This window comes from Myxocyprinus asiaticus, chromosome 46 (assembly GCF_019703515.2).
Source record: "Myxocyprinus asiaticus isolate MX2 ecotype Aquarium Trade chromosome 46, UBuf_Myxa_2, whole genome shotgun sequence".
NCBI classification, from domain to species: Eukaryota; Metazoa; Chordata; class Actinopteri; order Cypriniformes; family Catostomidae; genus Myxocyprinus; species Myxocyprinus asiaticus.
The window spans coordinates 13231976-13254744 of record NC_059389.1 but is presented as its reverse complement, the minus strand read 5'-3'; the positions used below and the strand labels follow the sequence as shown (position 1 = coordinate 13254744).

General features: G+C 37.2%; 1 protein-coding gene across 2 annotated transcripts; it reads left to right on the top strand.

Annotated features, from left to right (window-relative positions):
• The first annotated feature begins 362 nt into the window (after nt 1–362).
• Nucleotides 363–21166, top strand: LOC127435549 (dual specificity tyrosine-phosphorylation-regulated kinase 4-like). 2 transcript variants are annotated; one of them, XM_051689069.1, is made up of 14 exons: nt 363–550; nt 4671–4754; nt 7279–7419; nt 7549–7690; nt 8190–8353; nt 10856–10992; nt 12248–12388; nt 16324–16462; nt 16824–16905; nt 17208–17380; nt 17489–17549; nt 17716–17845; nt 17937–18097; nt 19452–21166. In XM_051689069.1, exons 1-14 carry the CDS (start codon nt 479–481, stop codon nt 19721–19723), a joined length of 1899 nt encoding a protein of 632 aa, XP_051545029.1. In that variant the 5' UTR covers nt 363–478; the 3' UTR covers nt 19724–21166. The 2 variants fall into 2 exon arrangements, with proteins under 2 accessions (XP_051545029.1, XP_051545028.1); XM_051689068.1 differs by having other exon boundaries at nt 7276–7419.
• Nucleotides 21167–22769: the final 1603 nt, after the last annotated feature.

Sequence of the window (22769 nt, the reverse complement as noted above, 5' to 3'; positions counted from 1 at the left end):
CGGCTGTGTTGTTAGACGCTTACTTGTGTATTTGCACATTCGGACATTGTGCCATATACAGTAACTGACCTGAATAACCACTTTAGGAGTGCCATGACTTAGCAAACAAATGAAGTGTTAGGATGGCAAGCATATGTATTCTGTTATAGGTAAGCGCACGTAAACACATCTATATACAGTTCAGAGTGCTATCTGCAGCCAGGCTGGAAAACCGGAACAGGTGGCATATCTCGGAACATACCCGTCAAGGCGAGCTGACTGACAGCTTGCCTCTTTCCGTTAATCTCTTGCTGACGAAAGCTTTTCAAAACCTCTCCTCCTCCTCCTCATCGGGGAATCACTTCATTTTGCGAAGTTCTCACCATCGTGGGATTTGCTGCCATTCGCTGATATTTTCCACTGCTGACAAGTCAAGGATTCTTAGGAATGCACGTGCAAGTTTCCTGCTGGATTTAATAGCGAACGATATTTCTTTCTTATGCCTTATGATTTGGATGTGCTGAATATCAGCGTGTCAAAAAGCGACATGTTTCCTGACATTAATAACAAGGTAATGTATAAAGAATAACAAGTTGTGACTTCCTATGCATGCACTTAATGCACCAAGAGTTAATTTAATAAAAAAAAAACCTTAAAACATTTTGTTATATTTACAGCATGTTAATCTTGTTATTGCATGCACTTAGAGTGACACTTATTGAAGGGTTTAATTATTTTATATTTTATGAACAGCATATTTATCTAATTGAATAGTGCTCTTTGTTCATCATCTAATATTGTGTACTTAATCCTTTACACAAATTGACCATGGTAACCAAAGAATTTCCATAATTTTTACAGTAAAAGAATGTAAAAATGCTACAGTAAAAAATAACATTAATTGGTTAGCAGGTTAACTCATACAGTATAAATACAATAACAGGACATAATGTGTAATTTTACAGTAAAATAGTTTTTTTTAAAAAGTGTTTTTTAGATGTAAAAAGATTTGACTGTGTAATTGATTGTAAAAATGTAGATTATGTTTAACAAGATAATACATGTCATTTTTACAGTCAACTATTGTTAAAAGTACGATGAAAAACAATAATAATAAGTGTTGCAGAAGTCCCTGTGTGACCCATCACATTTCATTATATTTTATGGGAATAGTTATGTTTCTTCTCATTTTTAATGTCATTGGGGTGTTCTATGTTATAATTTATGTAGTATAGTTAATGTTTGTTGCATTATTTTAGTGTTACATGTGTTATCCTGATGATGTTTTTTGTTTGTGTGAGTGACACTGTCTCTACATGAAGGGCCACTCTTGATGAATTTTAAGTCATCATGTGGCCTTTTCTAATTATTATGGAGATTAACAATACATATTAAAATGGAAAGCAGACTTTTTTTAGTTCCAGAAGGCTAGTTTATCAAGTTTATATCATTTGATAATATAAATGGTAGTGATCATGCAACCTTAAAGCCCAGGGCCCCCCCGGGCAGTCAAGGGCCCCTGGGCACTGGCCCCATTGGCCTGGTCGGTAATCATTTCTCATCAAAATTACATCCTGTAAAGGCTGAAACATGGTCACTGTATATTTTACAGAAAATTTCTAGTAACCACAGCTTTTTACAGTAAATTTAAAATCTTTTTTTTACAGTGTAGTTACTATACATTTCTTGTTACTCTGGTAAAATGATGATAACTTGGTATGAGTTACTGTCATTAAAAAAAAACTTAACAATGACAGAAATATTCTACAAGCTTCTTACACTGTTTGTTATATACATCCCATATTAATTCATTGTTATTTCAAAGTAATCCCTTTAAAAATGTCCCATGATAACAATAGTACTGTTAAACCATAAGAAATTTACGTTCTTCATAATATTTCCATGATTTTCTTTCTTTTTATTATTTATTTAGTTAGTTAGTTATTATGACAGTTGTCAGATAGACAGTTGAAACTAAAGTTACTATGGTAATATATTTGTGTAAGGAACCATGGAAAACTTTCTCATGTTTGTTTATTCGGTCAGGTTTCATTGCACCGCACATTCTAAGAACCGTTAATTCAAGGCATCGGTAACGCGAGAATCTCAGTGCGTTCCGTTCTGTGTATTCTTATAGATTTTATTGGTGATGATGTATTTGGCAGTGATAAAATTATGTAAGTGTCAGTCCTTATTTGTGTCGTAAGTTCATTCCATCAGTTCATCAGCGAGGTTTGTCACCCTGCTGTATTTGAATTGCACTTTGAAAGCAGTATTCTGTGTCTGCTCTGACAAAGTTTAATTTTAAATGGACCCTTCTGCAAACTTTTATTGTGCATAAATATATCTGAACATGTGATGGTTAGGTTGCTTAAAAAACCTCGAGCCAGTGTCTAAGTATGAACCCTCACTCTTAAGGCGAGTGATTAAGTACAGAGCCCCAAGTTACTATTAAAGGCATTGAGAGTTCCTGGTGTTAAGAAAAGGATATGATGTGTTTTTGCTCCTATCTAGATGTGGTCTTGGTTTTGCCCATGACCATACTGGTGTCATATTCATTTAAGTGACTCAAATCTACTTTAAAATGAATAGGTGTCTGATACAGACATAGTCAAAAGCTATTGGTGTAAACATAAATGGCATTTCGTATAGTAGGATAGAACATGGGACGTTAGAGGCATGAATGTGGTTTCGATATATGATTCTAAACAAATTGGATTTAGTGTTTTGGATCTAAATTTACACATAAAAGTCTGAAAGCAACCTGTTTTATGTTGGCTAAGAAAAGAAGCTCAGAAATCATCCGAAACTACCCTTGCATTGCATTCTGACCCACATTGTAACACAAAGCCTGGGTCCTGAACATAGAATCTCAAAGGTGTTAATATTTGAATGAGTCTTTTAAAGCCATGAGCTCACATTGCACTGCTGACCACTCACGGCCTAAGTGAAACACATTTTTAAAAGCCTATTTTCTAAGTGCATCCATTTGTTGCTGCCACGTTTGAGTCCACATCCACTCTGATCCCATGCTAGTCCCTCCATAAGCCTGTATACTAAACTCCAATGTACTCCCAGCATGTGAATGAATGCAGATAAGACCCAACACATCAGCCTAGCTAAACCCACAATGGGAGACTATGCAGCTCAGCCAAATAACCTCATATGTTTTAGACTACAAATAATCACCCTGCGGATTAAGGGTGTGAGAACCGCATTAGTTTCCAAGGTTTGTATATAGATGAGGACATCCCATTGTCTGAATCTTTCTACCCCTGAACAACTTGACCAATCTGTTAGACTTCTGCTACTGGCACGTGGCCACCTTCCAATATACAGTATATAAATACAGTATATTTAAGTTTAGTGATTGCTCATCTGGGCTAGGGCATTTCATCTGTCCGTTTGCTGTCTTTCATCACTATTGACCACCTGATTAAAATGGATGCCAGCCTGTTTCCTCCCCTCCACATGTGTCTGCAATCGTGACTGATTGTAGTCATCGCAGGTTCCCTGATAGCCTTGATCACTCAGCTTATTTCCAGGAAATAGAGCATTGGTGGTCGAGAGGAACATAAGTAAGGAGATGATTGCTGTGGAGTATGAAGTACCAGTGAAGCATGTGTGTGTATCACACATATCAAATACCTCAAGTGCTTCATGTCTGTCAACTGTGACCCCATAGGAAAGAAAAGCCACAAAAGAAATCTCTTTATATCTCAGATTGATATATATCTCAGATATTTATATGGAAATGGAGAGCAAATTAAGACTTTTACTTAAGCCTCCTGCTTTTGATATTTATAACCAGACTGATCATGTTGTGAATTCGGCAACAGTAGTTTTGCTGCTGAAACTGGTCTGAGCTTCCTGAAATTCGAATCACTACTCACTCAAGATCCCCTCCTCACCTAAACATAACCATTAGTTGAGTGAAAATGTCATTTTAGAGCAAAAATGCAACCACTGAATGGTTGAGAAGTGTGTTCATGCGTAAATTGATGCAAAAATGTCTGATGGGGGATGGCGCTTGTCAGTTATTCGGCTAAATGGGGTGTATTTCAGGATACATTAACTTTCGGAAGAAGCATTTCGATTTCTTATGTGATCATGTTGTTCTCACACGTGTCTTCTCTAGAGTTTCAAAAGAAATCTCAGTAACTTCTTAAACTGTGCTCAGATTTGCTCAGACATCAAAGTCGGCAATCAAAAGTATAAAAACAAATATGTAAAAAAAAATATGAATTTCTCATCAAATTCATCCAAGATGAGCTATGTTATCCACAGTAATTTTATAGCTTACAGTACATCAACAAAACTGTCTTTCTTTTTTAACTAATGTTTGGAGAAACCTCTGAGCAATAACATTTTCCTCTGGGAGGTCACTCTATGGATGGTTTAGACATCATTGTGAGGCTTGAAAATTTCCTTATCATGTTTTTTCAAAGCAATCTTTTGAAAAAGAAAAGTTATTTTCTGCTTTCTGCAAATAAAAGTTCATTAAGGACAGTGACCTTGCTGTATCGAAGATGAGTCATCCACTGTATTGAATAACACAAAGCGTGTTTCTACAGAGAGATGGTTCCCTGTGTTACTGTATATAGGCAGCATCCCACACTCATGGCATTGACTTTAGGAGATGACTGAGGATCGCCACGCTCATGACGTCTTTCCCTCCCCTCTCTTCACAGTCAGCCAGACCCGAGGCTTTCCCTCACCCTCACAGGTCTCAGGCAGAGAACACAAAAATAGGACTCAACTGCACCTACACACAGGTGAGCCCTTATTCATAGAGCCTCAGACTGGAATAGAATGGATCATTTAGAGAGCAACATTAAAACATTAAGGTTCCGAAGTAAATATCCCATTCATTTTTCCATATGGGAATTGATTATTAACGATAATTAAACCTTTAAAGACAGACCTCCCGCAAGCTCCGAGGTTGTTAATTGATGGTATATGCTTTTGTTGAAGTCATCAATCTTGTTTAATAGTGGAATTTCTGGTGAAGAAACTACACTACCCATGATCCAGCAGAGAAAGATCCACCAATTAGAGATTGCAGACAACAAAGTCCACCAAACAGCTCCGCAGTACTTTTATGAAGGATTTTATGAAAACCCTATAGAAAAAATTAATGGGAAAAATACTTCCAGCACCAAGACGGCTAAAAAAAGTGGATGGGTACTGTTGCGTTTTATTCTGAAGAAAATCAGAAGAATGCCAATTTAAAAGGATATTCAACCTTTAAAACGTGTCTCGAGACACCCGCGTTCTGTTTTTATCATTGCACTGCGCCTGTTTTAGCCCAAGAATGTAAGTCATCATCAGTGCTTGGTACACATCCAAAATGCTCAGTTTAGCATTCAAATGTGAATTTTTATTTTAAATTCGACAAATATTAAATTCTTTATTTGACAGCCTTAATTGATGTAAACACGTCCACCCCCCAATTTTTAGATCATTGGTCTGGAATACTCAGTTACATCTTTTTGTAAAAAATTACATGCGTCCACTTTAATTGAAAACATCATGATAGACCATAGCATGAAGCACAACTTTTAGCTCTATCACTACAAAAAAGACATAAAATGTTGTGCGGGGACTTGACTCAGTCATGACTCTCATGAATCAGTGAATTGTTTTTTAAATTGTTTTATTGAAACAAACCATCTGAACAGACTGATCTGCTAAAATGAATCAGACTTCCCAATGCTTTTACTCAAAAGCTTTGGGCTCAAATATACAAATATTTCATCCAGCTGATGCTTCAGTATGAATGGGCTCTTCCTTTGTGCATCAGCTATTTATAAATGACAACGAGTGATCCCTCCTAGCACCTATGGAAAGCACTTATGCAAAATGTTTAATGCTAAGGCTCCCTAACTGCCTAAAAGGCTAACTAAAAGCAATCTCTACACACAGCACCTAACAGCTGCTTATAATAAAGTATCTAACCATCATCTAAGCCACTGCTTGGTATTGGCCTCGTAGAGCCTCTTAATGTCGAAATCCCATGATCTGATTGTGATTTTAACACACAGCTGTGGTACCTTAAACATTCAGGTGTTTACAGGCAGCGTACTGTATTTACTGTACTGTATTAGAGACTTGTATGTCTCTGCAGGTGCCCCTATGCTATATTTAGCTTCTGTTTCTATGCGTCATGATCAAGTTGGCAAATGCTGCAGTAGCCCTGGAACACTTGAGATTAAATATCTCATCTATCTATAGATGCGCTTGCTCTTTTTTCAGCCCAGAAATTGGTCAAGCACTGGCCTTGAACCGTGAGATGGGGGAAAACCTGCAAGTTACAAATGATGATCCACTCCCTTGTGAAGTGCCCTACATTTGTTTCAGTGCGAAGGAGCAGTTTGTTCTCAAAAAGTTGGCATCAGAATAAAAATTGTGAGGAGAAACCGCAAGAATTTTCAACATAAAGGGTGACGTTTTGGGTAAATGGAATATACTGTATATATAAACACAATCTAAAAGACCTTTAGAGGGGTGGGTCCCTTGAATATTCAGATTAGTTGTTGGTTAATATGTTTTCTAAATGAGCAGGTATACATGCACGATTTTACACCATGTGTAATGCCATGTAAACGCCTTAAACGGCTTTACTTTATCGGGGTATGGGTAAGACCGTTTAAGAAGTTTATGTAGATTTTTGCCCAGTACCCCGATTTCAGATTGCATGTAAACACCTTTATCAGATTTCTTACTGGCTTATTTCTTGAGCACAAGTGATGTGCACATGACTGTTTACATTTTGAAAGAAAAGCATAGAATAAAGTAATCCAATGATCTCAAATCTTGTCTAAACACGGGTTTCTTACTTTGTCGGATTTCTTGAATAATCAGATTTTTGATAGTTATCAGCATATTACTATCCATGTAAATGCATTCGATGAATATTTGGATTCATCCTTGAAAATAATGGAGAACATAATCTTACAATTATAAGAAAACAAGGCATCGCTGCAGAGAAATTGCGCTCAAAGGTGTACAAGGGACACTGAGTACCTTGTTGGGCCCTTTATATATAATTACATATCCTCTGGTGGGATGGATATTGAAAGACTGCTACATCTCTGCTTTTGTCCCCACCTCGGTCTCACCAGGCATTGAAATTCCATCCTCCACCCAGGGGGTCCAGTTCATTGGGGACATTGGCGACTCGGCTTGCGTGAAGCTCATGTATCTTCCCCCTGTATTTCCGTTTGACCTTGTTACTGATTTGTAGAGTTCTTCATGCTGAACTGCACCCAGAATATTGTGTCTCATTTTTTCTAGAAGTGTGGAACAGGAGTTGGCTCCTTGCCCCAGCTAGAGGCTCCAGTCAAGCAAGTTTTGGTGACCAATGGCAAACTTCTGCATTCAAATGGAACCTTACCCAGTATTGTCAAACAGTTGGTGCAGAGCACTCAAGGGAACCAGGTGGGTTAACATTCAACAGACCCCTAAGTGAGAAAGTAACATTCTACTGAATATTTCATGGTTCTTAATGGTCACAAGTCCCCACATAAAGAGAAATTCTTGCAGTTTGACTTACATTTCTTGTAACAGGAGGAGAGGCCTAGGCCACAGTTTCCCAATCGTTTCAGTTCCTCGGTGGAAAACCTCTCTGAATCCCTAACCAGAAGCATCATCAATAAGTTTGAGAAGATCAGAACATATGAGGGACAGAGGCTGCCGATGTCTCCAACAAGTATGAAGTGCTCTAATGTTTATGGAATTTGTTGTGTTTTAGATATTCATATCTTAATACATGGTTTCAGTCTAAAAAAAAAAATGTGCTTCTTCTGCACTTGAGGATTGGATCTTTATTTTTATTATATGAGCCATTAAACAATTAACATCTTCAACGTTTTAACATTTTCAGCTCTGCAGATCTGTCAGCAGGTACAAAAGGGGGCGCTATGCTGCAAAAAAAGAAAAAATGAGAGTAATCTTTGGCAATTAGTCCACAGGATGTGTAAATTAGCTTTTAAATTTGTGTGAGAGAATTTGCAGGTGGCAGCCCAAAAATGCCCCAGAGTTGAAGAGGTTAAAACAGATCTTACAGAAGTCAACATTAAATGAATATAGAAATTCTATGATTTAAAAATATTTGAAAATAGCAATGGATTTATCTGATTCATATTTGTCTGGTTGATTGGATTATATTTGTGCATTACAAACCTTTTTGTATTCCTTCCTCAAAACAGCTGCACTGAAACACTTCCAGAACCAGCTGACTGAATATGAAAGGGAAGAGATCATGGACTACTCTGAGATCTGGTATCTGGGTTTGGACACTAAGAAGATTGAGGGCTCCCAGGGGTCCCCACAGAATTCCGGTTATGATGATGAACATGGCAGCTACATCAAGGTTAGATTCAAAATATTATTTTATATCATTTTGTGATTTTTTGTTAGTTTGTTTTTTGCTGAGTTAGCTTTTGATATACTGTGGATGATTTTGAATGTGTGTGTGTGTGTGTATGTGTGTGTGTGTGTGTTTTATTTCTTTCTTTTTTTGGTATTTTGAGGAAATTAATATTTTTATATTATACAGTGGCACAAAAAGTATTTGCACAAATGTATTTTGTGTGCCACACTTACACACTTGATACAAAATATCAAACCAAATGATATCTGCAAACAAATAACGCTAGACATTTTCTCAGAACTAACTTCTAACGCATCCATTTTTGTGAATTGACATATTTCTCAAAGTTTGTCAGCCAGACAGTGTCCAAATGCTTGTCATAATTTTAAACAGTATATCTATTGTTTTATAATTTAAAACAAATAATGTCTTTTTGTCAAAAGTTTGCTTTAAATGTGTGCACCTTTTTAAAATAAATTCCACTAGCTTTAATATTTTGTCATCTAATGCAATTACATTCATATATTTTTAAGTGTCCTAAAAAATTTGTATATAACAATTAGAGCCCGACCGATATGGGATTTTTGAGACTGATACTGATTTTAGAGGGGGAAAATTCACCGGTTACCGATATGGTGACCGATATATTTAATTTTTGAGCTGGAATGAAAACAGACCTTTTCTATGTGGATTGTTCACAGATTTTGCACCGCTATGACTATGCAAAGGTACTCAGAAGGCTGCTTTCTTAAATATTTTTTATGAAAGAATATTTTACATTATTATTATACATTGTCAACTAATTCTAGAAATGAACACTGAGAAAATAAAGAATAAATAAAAATACAATAAATAGCTAAATAAACATCAGTACTGTATGTTTAGTATCAGTCAAACGCTGACCATTAAAATAAAGAATAAATAAAAATAAAATAAATAGCTAAATAAACATCAGAACTGTTTAGTATCAGTCAAATGCTGACCATTAAAATAAAGAATAAATAAAAATACAATAAATAGCTTAACTGACTGGCAGTATTAAAATAGTCAGCATTTGACTAATACTAAACAGTACTGATGTTTAGTATTAGTCAAATGCTGACTATTTTAATACTGCCAGTCAGTTAAGGGCAGGTTGTAAAACAAGAAGCATTTACACCTGCCGAGGCAAGAGATAAACAGCAACAGCGGTGTTACACCATATTGTGGAAACAGTGGAAAACCAGACTTTTAAATATTACATTTTATAAATACAATGATTGGAATTGTTCAGTTGAAGGGGGTACCAAACTGTGGTTTGGTGAATACATGTTTACACTTCAGCTTCCACTCAGCTGACAAGCAATAAAAGTAGCTACGTGGTTAGCTAGTTAGCTATAAGCTCATTGTCACGGAGAGTAAAAGAATGACGTTGTTTATTTTACTTTCCAGCATTGTGTCTCACCAACTAGGTAACAACATAGCATGAAATCAACACTCAATAGACACAATCCACCACTGCACTGTTGTCTGCTGAGCTGGAAAAAGATGCTCTGATGTTTACCTTTCAATCTGCTACGTTACTGACTGCACTGACAAACTAAAGCTGGCTAACATCAAACAGACATGAGTGACATGGTTGTCAGGGACAGGGTTAACGTTATATTAGTTATATTGAAAAGGGAAAATGATGGGGTCATTTTTTAACTTTCCAGCAGCTTACCGAGAAGACACCACTTAACTCCGCACCGCTTAACTCCGCCTTGTCTGCAGAGCCACCGGCAGCTCAGCTCTGTAAACAATGGAGTCGGAGCACGCTCTGCTGGCAAACTATGTTATGACACCAATTCAAGCATTGTTTTCTGCATTATATGCTCTGAAAAAAGTTGTCATATCTGCGCATATCGGTAAACATATACACCGATACGGATATATCAGTGAAAGGCTAATATCGGCCGATAATATCGGCCACTAATAACAATATTTGTAATGATGTTACATATATTACTATTAATATATTCATGAATTAGTGAGCATGTTTACATGCACACCAATATGCTGATAACTTCCAAAAATCAGCTTATTTAAAAAATCTGACAAAGCAAGAAAACCGTATTTACATGAGATTTGAAATAATCTTGTTATTCTCTGCTTTTGATGTCAAACCGCGAAGAGACATTCGCTCAACACGTGCGCACATTTGATAAGCCGGTGAGAACACCAGTAAAGGTGTTTACATGCAATGCGAAATCGGTGTAATGGGCAAAAATCTACCCGTGTCAACCGGTTTATTCTTAAGCCGTTTATGACCTTACACCGATAAAGGAACACCGTTTATTGCGTTTACATGACCACATAATCACATAAAAGCCTAATCATTGTAAGATGAATCATTTATGCATCTCAATATGACCAATGCAGTGTTTCTCTAAGTAATAGAAAGTCTGCCACTGCAAAAGGAGACTGAAATAATTATGCTGACCTGTTCGTAAGCTGACTCTCTCCTCTGAATACTCTGCTCAGGTCCTGCATGACCATATAGGCTATCGGTTCGAAGTCCTGGAGGTGATTGGGAAAGGATCGTTTGGCCAAGTCTTGAAATGTTTGGATCACAAGACAAATGAGATGGTGGCCATCAAGATCATTCGAAACAAGAAGAGGTAACATTAATCTCCAATCCATGTCTTAATCCTCATCTCTGTATGCTTTAAAGCAATAGTTCACCCAAACTGAAAATTCTGGCATCATGTGCTTACCATTCAAAACCTGTTATTTTCCATAAAAATACCACCATGCTATGGTATGACTTCAAAACCCTGGGAATATGGCTCACAAGTCATACAAACTGCTTTTATGATACTTTTATGGTGATTTTCATCATCTTTGGAGTTTTGCACTAAAATTTATTGTCCATTTTGTTTATTGTTTATGTTTAGCACAATATCTCCTTTTAAATCTTCTTTTGTGTTCCATGGAAGAAGAAAAAAAACACGGGTAAAACATAAAGGTTTTGAAAAATTTGAGGGTGAGTAAATGAAGTCAGAATTTTTGTTTTTGGGTTTAAGGAAGATTCATTATCCAGTCTTTCAGACTGCACAATAAGCCTTTGTCACATTCATCACTTAGAAGGTCATCAAAAGGTCTTTGATCGGCACTCAATTGGGTCATACCTTACACTGAAGGGTGTTAATAGGTGTCTGTTGTGTATCGCTTTACGTGTCTAGGCAGAACTGATCTCATGCCCTTTGACTACCGTCAGACCTACTTTGAATGATGCATAAACTTTCAACCTTCTTATATGCAAACTCAGTGTTTCATACTCTATAGCTGCACTAATGCTTATAGTCTTTTGTATAACTTTTGAATTTGCCTTCAGGATGTTTTTGATTTGTTTTTAAGCTGAATACATTGACAAATCAATTTAAACGGCACAGTTAAAACAAGTGTGAAGCCCTAAAATACTTTCTTTATAACTCGAACACATGTGCGTGTACACAGCCATTATTTTCAAAAACATTTTTCACACATAAAAAAAAAAAGGAAAAAAAAGAATTTGAATCAAGAATGAATGAATTTTGAATTATTAATAGCAAAGTTGGGGCTGAACACAAGATTTTTAAAAAAGGTTTTTTATGACATTGACACATGGTGTGTTCCATTTGGAAGTGCTTATGCCCTATTCCCTTTTACCCTCCACAGTGAACGTTTCGGAGAGTTGAAGGGTGTAGGGCTACAAAAATAATGGTGATTCAGAATGCACTTCACTGTCGTCATTTCATGTATAATTAAAAAAAATTATAAATCCATTTACAGTTATAGTTTGTTTTAGCACAATTGTGGTCACAACAGAAAAAAGATTAATAATAAGTATATATAAAGATATAAAATGTAAATAATTTTTCTTTTGGTGTCCAGGTTCCACCACCAGGCCCTTGTGGAGCTAAAAATCCTGGATGCTGTGCGGAGAAGAGACAGAGATAACTGCCACAACGTCATTCACATGAAGGAGTACTTCTATTTCCGCAACCACCTGTGCATCTCATTTGAACTACTGGGGTGAGTGGAATGTACTGGAATCGCTTTGGCTTTCTTCAGGCATCAGATTTTTTGGCATATCCAATTGAAATCCATTTAAAAGTCAAGTGAACAGAAAAACTAAAAAATATGAAATCTGATTTTTTTTAAACTGATTCAAACAACATCTAAATGTGGTTTGAAATCTGATTAAATTTAAATGTTTGGAAAAGCATTTTAGGTCTGAATGGACAGAGCAGATTTCAAGTGAAAGGGTGAACGAGTGGTTTCAGACCGCATGTGTATGAGATGTCATGATGGACAAGAGCAGAGAGCAAAAATGTTCACACTGTTCTCTCTTTCCACAATGACTACATTTACATGGACACCAGAAAGTGGCGTATTGTGGAAAAGCAGTGTTATAGTTTACATGCTTTGCACAGGCAGCGTACTCTTTACTCCTGTATACATGTGGTTTGGTCAGTAAGCAGCTTTCTTCACAGCAAAGTAATTTTCTCACGTGTGTAAATAACAAGCATGTCTTCCGAGGAAAACTTCTCTATTTTATTCTCCAATGCTTTGCTTTATTTCTAGATATTCCAGAGTTGTTGCTGTGTATGTTTCCTTAACTTTCCTTTGCGACCCGCAGCGGAATTGCGCTGCAATAGTTGGGTTTCCATTTTACGTAAAACTCTGGGATTCCCTCGATTTACGATGGCATATACACGAGTGTTAGGGACCGTCAATATTTTTCATGGGTATAGTTTATAGTTTATGTGTTTTTCCCAGTGTACTCCCAGAAATGTTGAATTCTTTCTGCTGTGTTGACATGTTGTTGGGCTCCATCCTATCACGTTTTATATCTGGTCTGTTCACGCACATGCGCACTTCTCAAAAACCCATAAGAACGGTGCTTAAGTCTTTGAATGGCCACATAAGCAGTGTTCTCTGGGAGAAACCTAGGTGTGTAAAACCACTTTCTCTTAGGGTGTACTCACACTAGGCCCGGTTGCCTTGTACTTGCACAATTGTCCCCACTTCCCCGCTGGCCTGCACTCACATTACACTTAACGTTCCGGGCCTGAGCACGCTTACGTCATTACGATGCAACTTTTTGTTTTAAGAAAACAGGAAGAAAAGCACTCTCGTAGAACACAATGGAGTCTATCTTTGTAACGTTACATACTTCTTGGCTTATTTTGAGTCGTTTGGGGTGCGGTGATACACGGCCCTCTCACATGCCTAATTGTTGACAGCTTCGTACCTCTGGAATTTATCCTATTCGTCCGATGAGCTGCCAGATTTACGGAGTGCATTCCATACCTTCAGATACTGAACCTGCAGTTTTTTCAGCTTGTCACGTCATTGCACAGTGGTTCTTTGGTATCCACGAGCACGAAGATAGTCGTAAATTTTACATTCATGTGTGTTTTTGTGTGTTGTATTCAGTTGTTCCTGTATACTCTCATCTGCTCAAATTTCAGTAAACACTGCACCTGTGCCATAGACCAAAGTGATCCCTTTGCCAAGTCACATCATTGACATCATGTTTCGAGTTCCGTGCTCGGTCATGGTTGGCGATCACACTAGATGTGTACCGTGCCTGAGCCAACTGAACCGTGCCCGAGCCCACCTCTTCAAGCAGCCCAAAGCACGGTTCACAGTACGGAGCGATCACACTAGTCAAACGAACTGGACTTTGGAGGTCAAACGTGCCCTTAGTCTCTTAAATGGCGTAAGGAAATTGGCGTTCTCGTTTACAAGTTTCAGAATGCCACTTTCTGCAAAAACCCTGGAAAACAGTTTTGTTAAGTGCATGTTAACATAGTCAGGGACAGCTGTTCTTTTACAGTATATTTCTTTGCGTCATGCTGACTATTTAGAAAAAAATGGATCTGATTTCATTACTTGTAAAATAACAGTTTTAGGGGTGGAATTGGCCGTAGTGTGAATAAAGCCTTATAAACACAGGCTGTTTTGATTTTGTTTTGTAACCTGAATGGTAACTTACGTTAAACATAGGATTCAGTGGGTGCACTTAAATAGAATATCACACTATAACTATAGTTTATTATAGATATCTATTTAAGGTCTGTATGCTTTTCTGTTGATCAGACACATTGAAGATAGGTACATTGAAAATCTGGAAATAAAAATATAAATTAAACACGGAAATAAACAGGACATTTTAGGATTTTGTTTTAGAATCTAAAACAAAGAAACATTATGACGTAAAAGGATTAAGAAATATTTAAAATTCTGCACGTTTTCGAGTCAGTAATCAAGTAAGAAAATTTGTGACATTGACCTTGTTAATCACTTTTGTAGGTCAAAAGGTCAGATATCCTTGCTTCCATTGAAACACAAGATAATCTTTGGAACATGATCGAATCATATCAGAAAACATTGATCATCTGGTGTTTTTTTCAGTACACCTATTCACTCAAAGTATGCTTTATTATCTAATTTGTATTGGGAAAAAAAAACTTTTGAACTCCACATTACTTAAGAAAACAAATTAACTTAATATAACCATTGATAAAGCCAAAACATTTTTACAAATTAGTTCTGATTTATCAGTTGTTTGCTAGCTGTCACATTAGTTGTGATTTATCACCCTGGGCAGTGGCCAGCACTGGACGTTGAAGTGTGAAGTGAGAGTTTGCCTCTGAAGACCTCTGGGCTCTAAGTAAAGTGATCAGTTAAGTCTCTTGCAGGAAAAGCAGCTTCATCTCTGGCAGTCTGACCTTTAGAGGACATCAGATGTGTCCTCCCCGTCTTCTGTTACCATTACAGAATCCTTTACTTAATGCCTTGATTAGGCCCCTATCTCTTTCTTTGCCCCACTCATGGTGTGAAGTCTCCGATTACATTAGACTGTTCACAGCTGCTGTTTTGGGCCTCCCTGCTGCCAAAGATAATGACTGTCATTGGTCACTCTCAAAGGGCTCTTTATCATAATGCTTAGCGCTTAACACAGACTAAGAGTGAGATTTTGTTTTTATTGGCATGCTTTAAGACAACATTTGGTTTAGGAGGTTGCTGAGTGACAATGTGTGTGATTGTGCAAGGTTTGGTGTGAGGTAGTACTAAAAACTAATGTACTGCTGCCCTCTAGAGGCATATGGAGAAATGGCATACTGCTGCTTGTGAATTGATAGTAGTTCAGAAGGTGTTAGCAGAGGCATTATAAGGCCAGAGGAAAAACCACTCATAGACCAAGTGAACTGATTTGCCATTAACCTCCTGAGACCCGACCGTGATTACTGTGTGCATTTTGTGTGCACTTGGCTTCATAGGTAAGTTATAGGATGCTCCCTTGCTCCCGATTTAGTAAATAAATTAACCTCCAGTGTGCTGTCTGTCTACACTGGTCTCAGAACAGGTCGAAATGCACCATATTTCTATCCTAACTCCATAAAAAGCCTCTAAAAACAAAACAAAATTCTCAATGAGAAAATGCACAGTAAATATAGGATTTCTAATGAAAACCTTGTGCTATTATACACATAAGTTTACATTGTATTTAGCAGCGTGGTGTTTGGTGATAAATCGCTTAAATTTAAAAAATGGCATATTGGATGAAACTAGAGACTCCAATCTTTTGACGCAAACAGGTTTCAATGTAAAAATGTAGGTTTCTTACCAGATGTAGTTTTGTTGCCGTTTCTCCCAAAGACAAACTCTGCTGTGATCGGCGCCATGTTGTTTTGTCACATGACTCCATCTAATGAAAGTTTAACACTTTACTGACAGCACAGAGTCTCCTGAACTGAGATCATTCAGTTTAAATGAATTTAAATTATGCAATGCATATAGGAAAGCCAAAATACAACGTCCACATGTGTACGCAGGGTTGCACGAGGTTAAAGGGATTTTGCTCTCAAGATCAGACAAAAATCTGATCATTCAGATGCTATTCTACAAAAACTGACACAGACAGCCAATTGATAATTGTCCTTATTGTCTCCTTCCAGGGCAAACTTATACGAGCTTATTAAAAAGAACAACTTCCAGGGCTTCAGCCTGGGGCTGATCCGACGTTTTGCCCATTCACTGCTCAAGTGCCTGCAGATGCTGCACAAAGAGAAGATCATCCACTGTGACCTCAAACCGGTAAACTCAACTCTATGGTTTGTCAAACTAAGATGCAAGTCAGTTGTTGTCTGGGATTTGAGATTCTCAACCGGTCTCTACTAGTCTTTGTGCTTTAGGTGTAATATAAAAAACATCAGATTTCTCAACGCTAAGAAACATTTATTATATGAATATTATATACTACCTTGAGGGAAACAGGACCATTGAACAGTAAAATGGTAATAAATTAGAATATATGTTCATCATAGAAGTTTATTCAAGTCATTTTTGTATGAATTGCATTTTTAATGTATTTTTAATAACTTAATAGATCCAAAAAAAAAAAAAAAGAGTCATGTCATTTACACATACTTGATTTTTTTCCTCTTTCTCTTAATAGGAAAACATACTCCTATCCAAGAGAGGACAGGGGAACGTCAAGGTTGTGGACTTTGGATCAAGCTGCTATGAGCAGCAGAGAGGTAGTCCGGTCGCTTAATCCAGAGTTGCACTGTAAAGCCCTTGATTGAAATGTCATGAGATGTATCTATTTGTATGTGTATTATTTATACCAAATGGGGCACTTAATAGAATGTAATAATGCATACTTACTATCAAGATCTGCAACTTCAGTAGTTGGCTGTTAAATGGCTGTTAAACAAACACCTTTGAAGAGTAACAATGTTATCAGAAATGTTCATAGTAATTCTGCCCAATAATCTATTAGATACATTATGCTAATTCAACTTTTTAATAGAGCTTTTGTCTTTTAATCTCTCTACAGTATACACCTACATTCAGAGTCGATTCTACCGTTCACCAGAGGTTATTCTGGGTCACCCGTACAGCATGGCAATAGACATGTGGAGCCTGGGCTGCATTTTGGCTGAGCTGTACACTGGTTATCCCCTCCTCCCAGGAGAGAGTGAGGTCGAGCAGATCGCCTGTATCATGGAGGTGAGAGGTTATTATTTATTATTTGAATAATTTTTGATTCTTTAAAACTTCTTCTATAGTTGTTTGAAATACATTGGTTTCTGACAAAAATCTTTTCTGATTTTGTAGATAATGGGACTCCCTCCAAATGACTTTGTTCAAACAGCATCAAGAAGGAGGTTATTTTTTGGTAAGATGACTCATTGCATGAATGCTGACCGTCACAAACAATATTTAACTATAAACTCAAAAGACAAATTGTTCTTGTGCCACTTCATGTGGAATTGTTTGTGCTAACTGATCCTTCAAAAGTTTCCATTTTGATTTACATCTTACCATTCAAATTTTCCAATCAGATTCTAAAGGAAACCCGAGGAATATCACAAACAGCAAAGGGAAAAAACGCAGACCCAACTCAAAAGATCTTGCCAGTGTACTAAAGACCAATGATCCTCTCTTCCTTGACTTCATACGATGTTGCCTTGTGTATGTATATTACATCAATGGTATGATATGATGTAAAACATATAATATCATCATAACACACAATCTCAAACTGTACTGTTGGGTCTTGTAGGTGGGATCCTACAAAGCGCATGACACCAGATGAAGGCATGCAGCATGAGTGGATACATGAAGGCCGTCTCAACAAGCTTAATCCTAAACATCGGCCTCTGCGGAAAGTCAGCGAGAACAATTATGACTTCACTTACCGCAAAGCAACTGCAAACAGGGCAGGCAAGTGTCAATATATTTTTAGTGTTTTTTTTTTTTTTTTTTTTTTTTTTGGTAATGTTGGTGAATCTAGCTAACTATTATTTAAAGGGATAGTTCACCCAAAAATTTAAACTTTCATCATTTATTCACCCTCATGCCATCCCAGATGTGTATGACTTACTTTCATCTGCTGAACACAAACAAAGATCTTTAGAAGAATATTTCAGCTCTGTAGGTCCATACAATGCAAGTGAATGGTGATCAGGTCTTTGAAGCTCCAAAAAGGAAATAAAAATCACATAAAAAGTAATCCATACGACGTTGTTAAATCCATGCCTTCAGAAGCAATATGATAGGTGTGGGTGATATTTAAGTCCTTTTTTTACTATATTCATATAATGTACAGTACTGTGCAAAAGTGTTAGGCACGTAAGATGTTTCACAAAAACATTTGTCTTAAGATGGTTATTTATATCTTCAGCTTTAGTGTGTCAATTGGAAATATAAATTTTAGACTCCCAAACATTCCTTTTGCAAATATAATAGAAGAGAAAAGAAGAACCGAGAACCCTGCAACAGATGGCAATACCTCAACAGAGCTCCCCACTGAACATCGAGTTAGTCTGGGATTACATGAAGAGATGGAAGAAATGGAGACAGCCTGAATAGATAGAAGAACTGTGGCGAGTTCTCCAAGAAGCTTGGAACATCCTATCTGCCAACAACCAAGAAAAACTGTGTCCAGGTGTACCTAGGAGAATTGGTGCTGTTTTGAAGGCAAAGGTGGTCACACCAAATATTGATTTAGCTTGTTTTATGTTTACTACACCTTGCATGACGTTAATTGATATATGAAAACTATTTATGGCATTATTTTTGAAGATATCCACACTATGCAACAGTTTTTAGAAGTGCCTAAAACTTTTACACAGTACTGTATTTTTCTTAGCTTTGAGAAAAAAAATGTATTTACAGTGGCCCAAAAAGTATTTGGACACTTAGAAGAATGCACAAATGCATTTTAAGCAAAACATTTCCCAAAAAGTCAGTTTTGTGGAACATGTACATAGTAAATTTGATTAACTAGACCTGTATTTACTCTGCTAAGGGCACCTGTGTGAACTTGAGTGGAACTGAATTTATACATCCACTAAAAATAATCTTGAGGCCAGTTGGTTAAAAGTACTTGCAAATTTTGCTAAGAAAAGTGAATTTAGTTCTGAGAATAAGTCTAGCATCATATGTTTGCAAATGTTTTGTATGTAATTTACAGTAAGTTTCCAAAAACATGATGGGATCACTATACAGTATGGGTTTGCACCATTTCCATTTAGCAGAATATTATTATATCTTTTTTACTTTTCTCATTCCATAGACAATGAGTCCGGATTTGAGGACAATCTTAAGAGTGTCAGTGACAATTCGAGCAAAGAAAGCAAGACGGCAACAGAAGAACGTCTGCGTCCAATAGGAGCATCATTTGAGGAGGAGAATGGAGAGGAAGGCAAAGGTGTGAGCCAGGAAAGCAAAGACAGCAAGTCTGACTCCAGTGGAGATCGATCTGTTCAGATCATCATCAAACCTCAAACAGAATCAAGCACTGATTCAGAAGGACAAGAGCTGCAGTTTCTCCCCCCTATTGTATAAAACCCCAAAGAAAAGAATGAGTGATGTCTTTATTGCATTTGATTCATACTAGCCGCTTGGTCTGGATTTACCTATTGTGCGGCTTAGAGTCTGACTTTGTTGTATTGCAAAAAGGTTAAAAATGAAAAAAGTAAAAAAAATTTAGCTGTTTCCAACTTGCAAGTGGTCTGTTACTCTCCCAATCATCTTTTTTGTGGGTTTGTCATGTCTAGAGATTCAGTGATTAGAAAACAGTCTGTTCTGACTATTCAAAAGAACTCTTAAGGCTTTGTTCAGACAGGCAGCAAAAATCAGATTTTTTTTTTTTTTTTTTTTGTATCCCAGTCAAATGTTTCCAATGTTTACAAACCCCATTCAAAGCACATCCAAATGGGGCTCAGATTCTGATTAAAATCTGTTTTTTACGTGTCTCAGTCTGAGCAGACAGATCAGATTTCAAGTAGTTTTTTCATCATTTGGGATGCAGATTATCAAAGATTAGATTTGAAAGCCATATCGGATTTGTGTTCAGTTTGAACAAAGCCTAAGTACAGTGAAATATTTTACATTTATTAAACATTTTGGTGCTTGTGATGTATTTTGAAAGGATTATTACTATTATGAGATTGTTTATAACACTGGTATTTTTGCAGAGCGTCATGCTATGTGCATGTTTATTAGATCTAGTGTGCTTTTTTTATTTTTTATTTAAGCTTTTAGCATTGTCTTTAATAGATCTCAAGCAAACCTTGAGAACCAAAGCTGCTTCATTGTGCAATATGACTGCATGGATTAAACAGTGTTTGTATGTTTTGTTGCCGTTTGCCAGATTTTTATAATAGTTCTATGAGATGGTAGCTCCCTGTGCAATAGCGACTGAGCCAAAGAAATTAATATGATTAATTTTTGTCCTTAATATTGATAGACCTCTAGAGAAATAAATGTGGTCCTCAGACATAATCTGACTGAAAGCACACTAGATCATCAAAATGTGCACAATACTGGCATGATGGATGATGATCATGTTGACAATATTGTTGATGATTACAATTATGTGATTAAGAGTCAAGAGTTTCTTTTACAGTTGCTGCTTGAAGGTAATGAAAATGATGCCGAGTTATGTAAACTAGTGGTGCACTGTACTGTATGTTTATATAGACTTGATGGGTTTTAATAGTTATTTTCCTGTATATAGAATTCTTAAGGTAAATACCATGCACCCTATGTGGATGCCACCAAGTCGTGTAAACATTACACAAGGTTTTACTTGTTTTTATGTTGTTTATCTGTTATCATTGATAAAGAGATTTTTACTACCATACCCTATCTACAGTATCTACATTACTGTTTTATGACCATTATGTTTATGGGATTTTAGAAGTCTTGAGTCAAGGGTGTTAGGTAGTGCTTTTCCGTATTAGAATGAAATAACATAATTTTTCTCCTGAATAATTTCTATAAATACTGTCATAACTATGACAATAAATATGTAATATTACTTTGAATGTGAAACTTAAAAGTTAAACATGGTCTGGCCTTTACTTTCAACAAAAATGTAATGACACTGAACATGGAGCGGTTAAAAGTGCAATCTGACTCTGCTGCATATGTAATTATGTTATTAACATATCTCTTCAAAGGCATTTTCACGAAAAATCCTCACGTCTTTTTTGCAACAATAATAAAAATCTTGCTCGCTTGTAAAAGTTCCACGATGTACGCAAGGTGCTACGATTTGTGCCTGACAGTCACTTTATGTGGAAACCATAATTTTCTTGAGGTAAGAGAGAGCAAAAAGCGTGCGAGAATTGAACAGGGTTGACAACACCAGTGTGGGTTTTGAACCTCAGAACTGGCGTTTCAGCAAGCCCGCTGACTAAGAATGCCGTGGCAACCATGGAACTTAAACAGAAGCAAGTTTCAATATGAGGTCACAAACCAAATTCCATACTATGACCACAGAGCTAGTAACTATAATTCGAAGGCGCAGGAGTCAGACTCTCAGTCATTTGTAGTTGCATTTCTACAAGTACGCTGATACTGTACAATGGCAAACAGATTCAGAAAAGCTTTTTCGGTAATTTCCCGAATTAAACAACCAATCGGGACAAAAATACCTGTGCCACCAGATGTCCCCAGTGAGTGCTGCAGAGGAAAACTGGGTGAAAGTCTTTACAAGCCGGGCCCAGACTTCAGCTTGGGAGACCCATTTATTCTTGGAATGGGAATCAGTTATAACTGCCTACACGATCCAAACCTGAAGGGTTTCTTCTGCCGACCAGACAGAATGAAAAGCCTCTTGCAACATGGCCTCATAACGGAGGAGAAGAAGGTGCCGTGCTCTGTTAAAGAGTTCAATCAGTACATTGAATATTTAAGAGGAGTTCAGCAGAGCTGGGAGAGAGTCAATAAAGACCACCAGCAAAAACACACGTCTCCCTGTCCCGCTCTTGCAGACAGAGAAGAAGAGGTTGTGTTGGCAGAAGTTTTTGAAAGATCCAACCATAACATGATGTCTCATAGAGTTGAGGAAAAACCAACAACGGTCCCAGAAATCTCCAAACCATCTGACCATGAGATGACATCTTACAAAGATCTGGTAGATGAATTCTCCATGGACATAGAGCACTCCACACCATCTGCCCTTGAGATCCTCTCCAACAGAGATCAAGAGGAAGAGTTTCCTGCAGACTCAGAGAGCTCTACACCACCTGCCCTTGAGGTTCCCTCCCACAAAGATCTTGAGGTGATCTCAGAAGTCGATGAGAAGATTGAGGAACTATCCTCCAGTGGCTTGCCACCATTGGATGTTGAGATCAGATCTGATGTTGAGGAAGATGAAGTCTCTTTTAGCTCACCACCACCGGGCCTTGAGATCATGTCAGATGTTGAGGAAGATAAAGTCTCCTTTAGCTCACCATTACCTGGCCTTGAGCTAATTTCAGATATGGAGAAGGATTTTGAATATCTAGCCTCCATTGGCTCGCCAATGCCCAGCCTGGAGATCCTGCCAGATATAGGTGACAAGATGGAGTGGTTTTTAACAACTCATAACACTGAACCATCT

Bases quoted from the DNA above. Each gene is read 5' to 3' on its own strand.
- LOC127435549 (XM_051689068.1), top strand. From the start codon at position 479: ATGCCTTATGATTTGGATGTGCTGAATATCAGCGTGTCAAAAAGCGAC. The intron at 7,420-7,548 runs GTGGGTTAACAT...TTCTTGTAACAG, and splicing joins AGAGCACTCAAGGGAACCAG to GAGGAGAGGCCTAGGCCACA. The intron at 12,389-16,323 runs GTGAGTGGAATG...GTCTCCTTCCAG, and splicing joins ATCTCATTTGAACTACTGGG to GGCAAACTTATACGAGCTTA.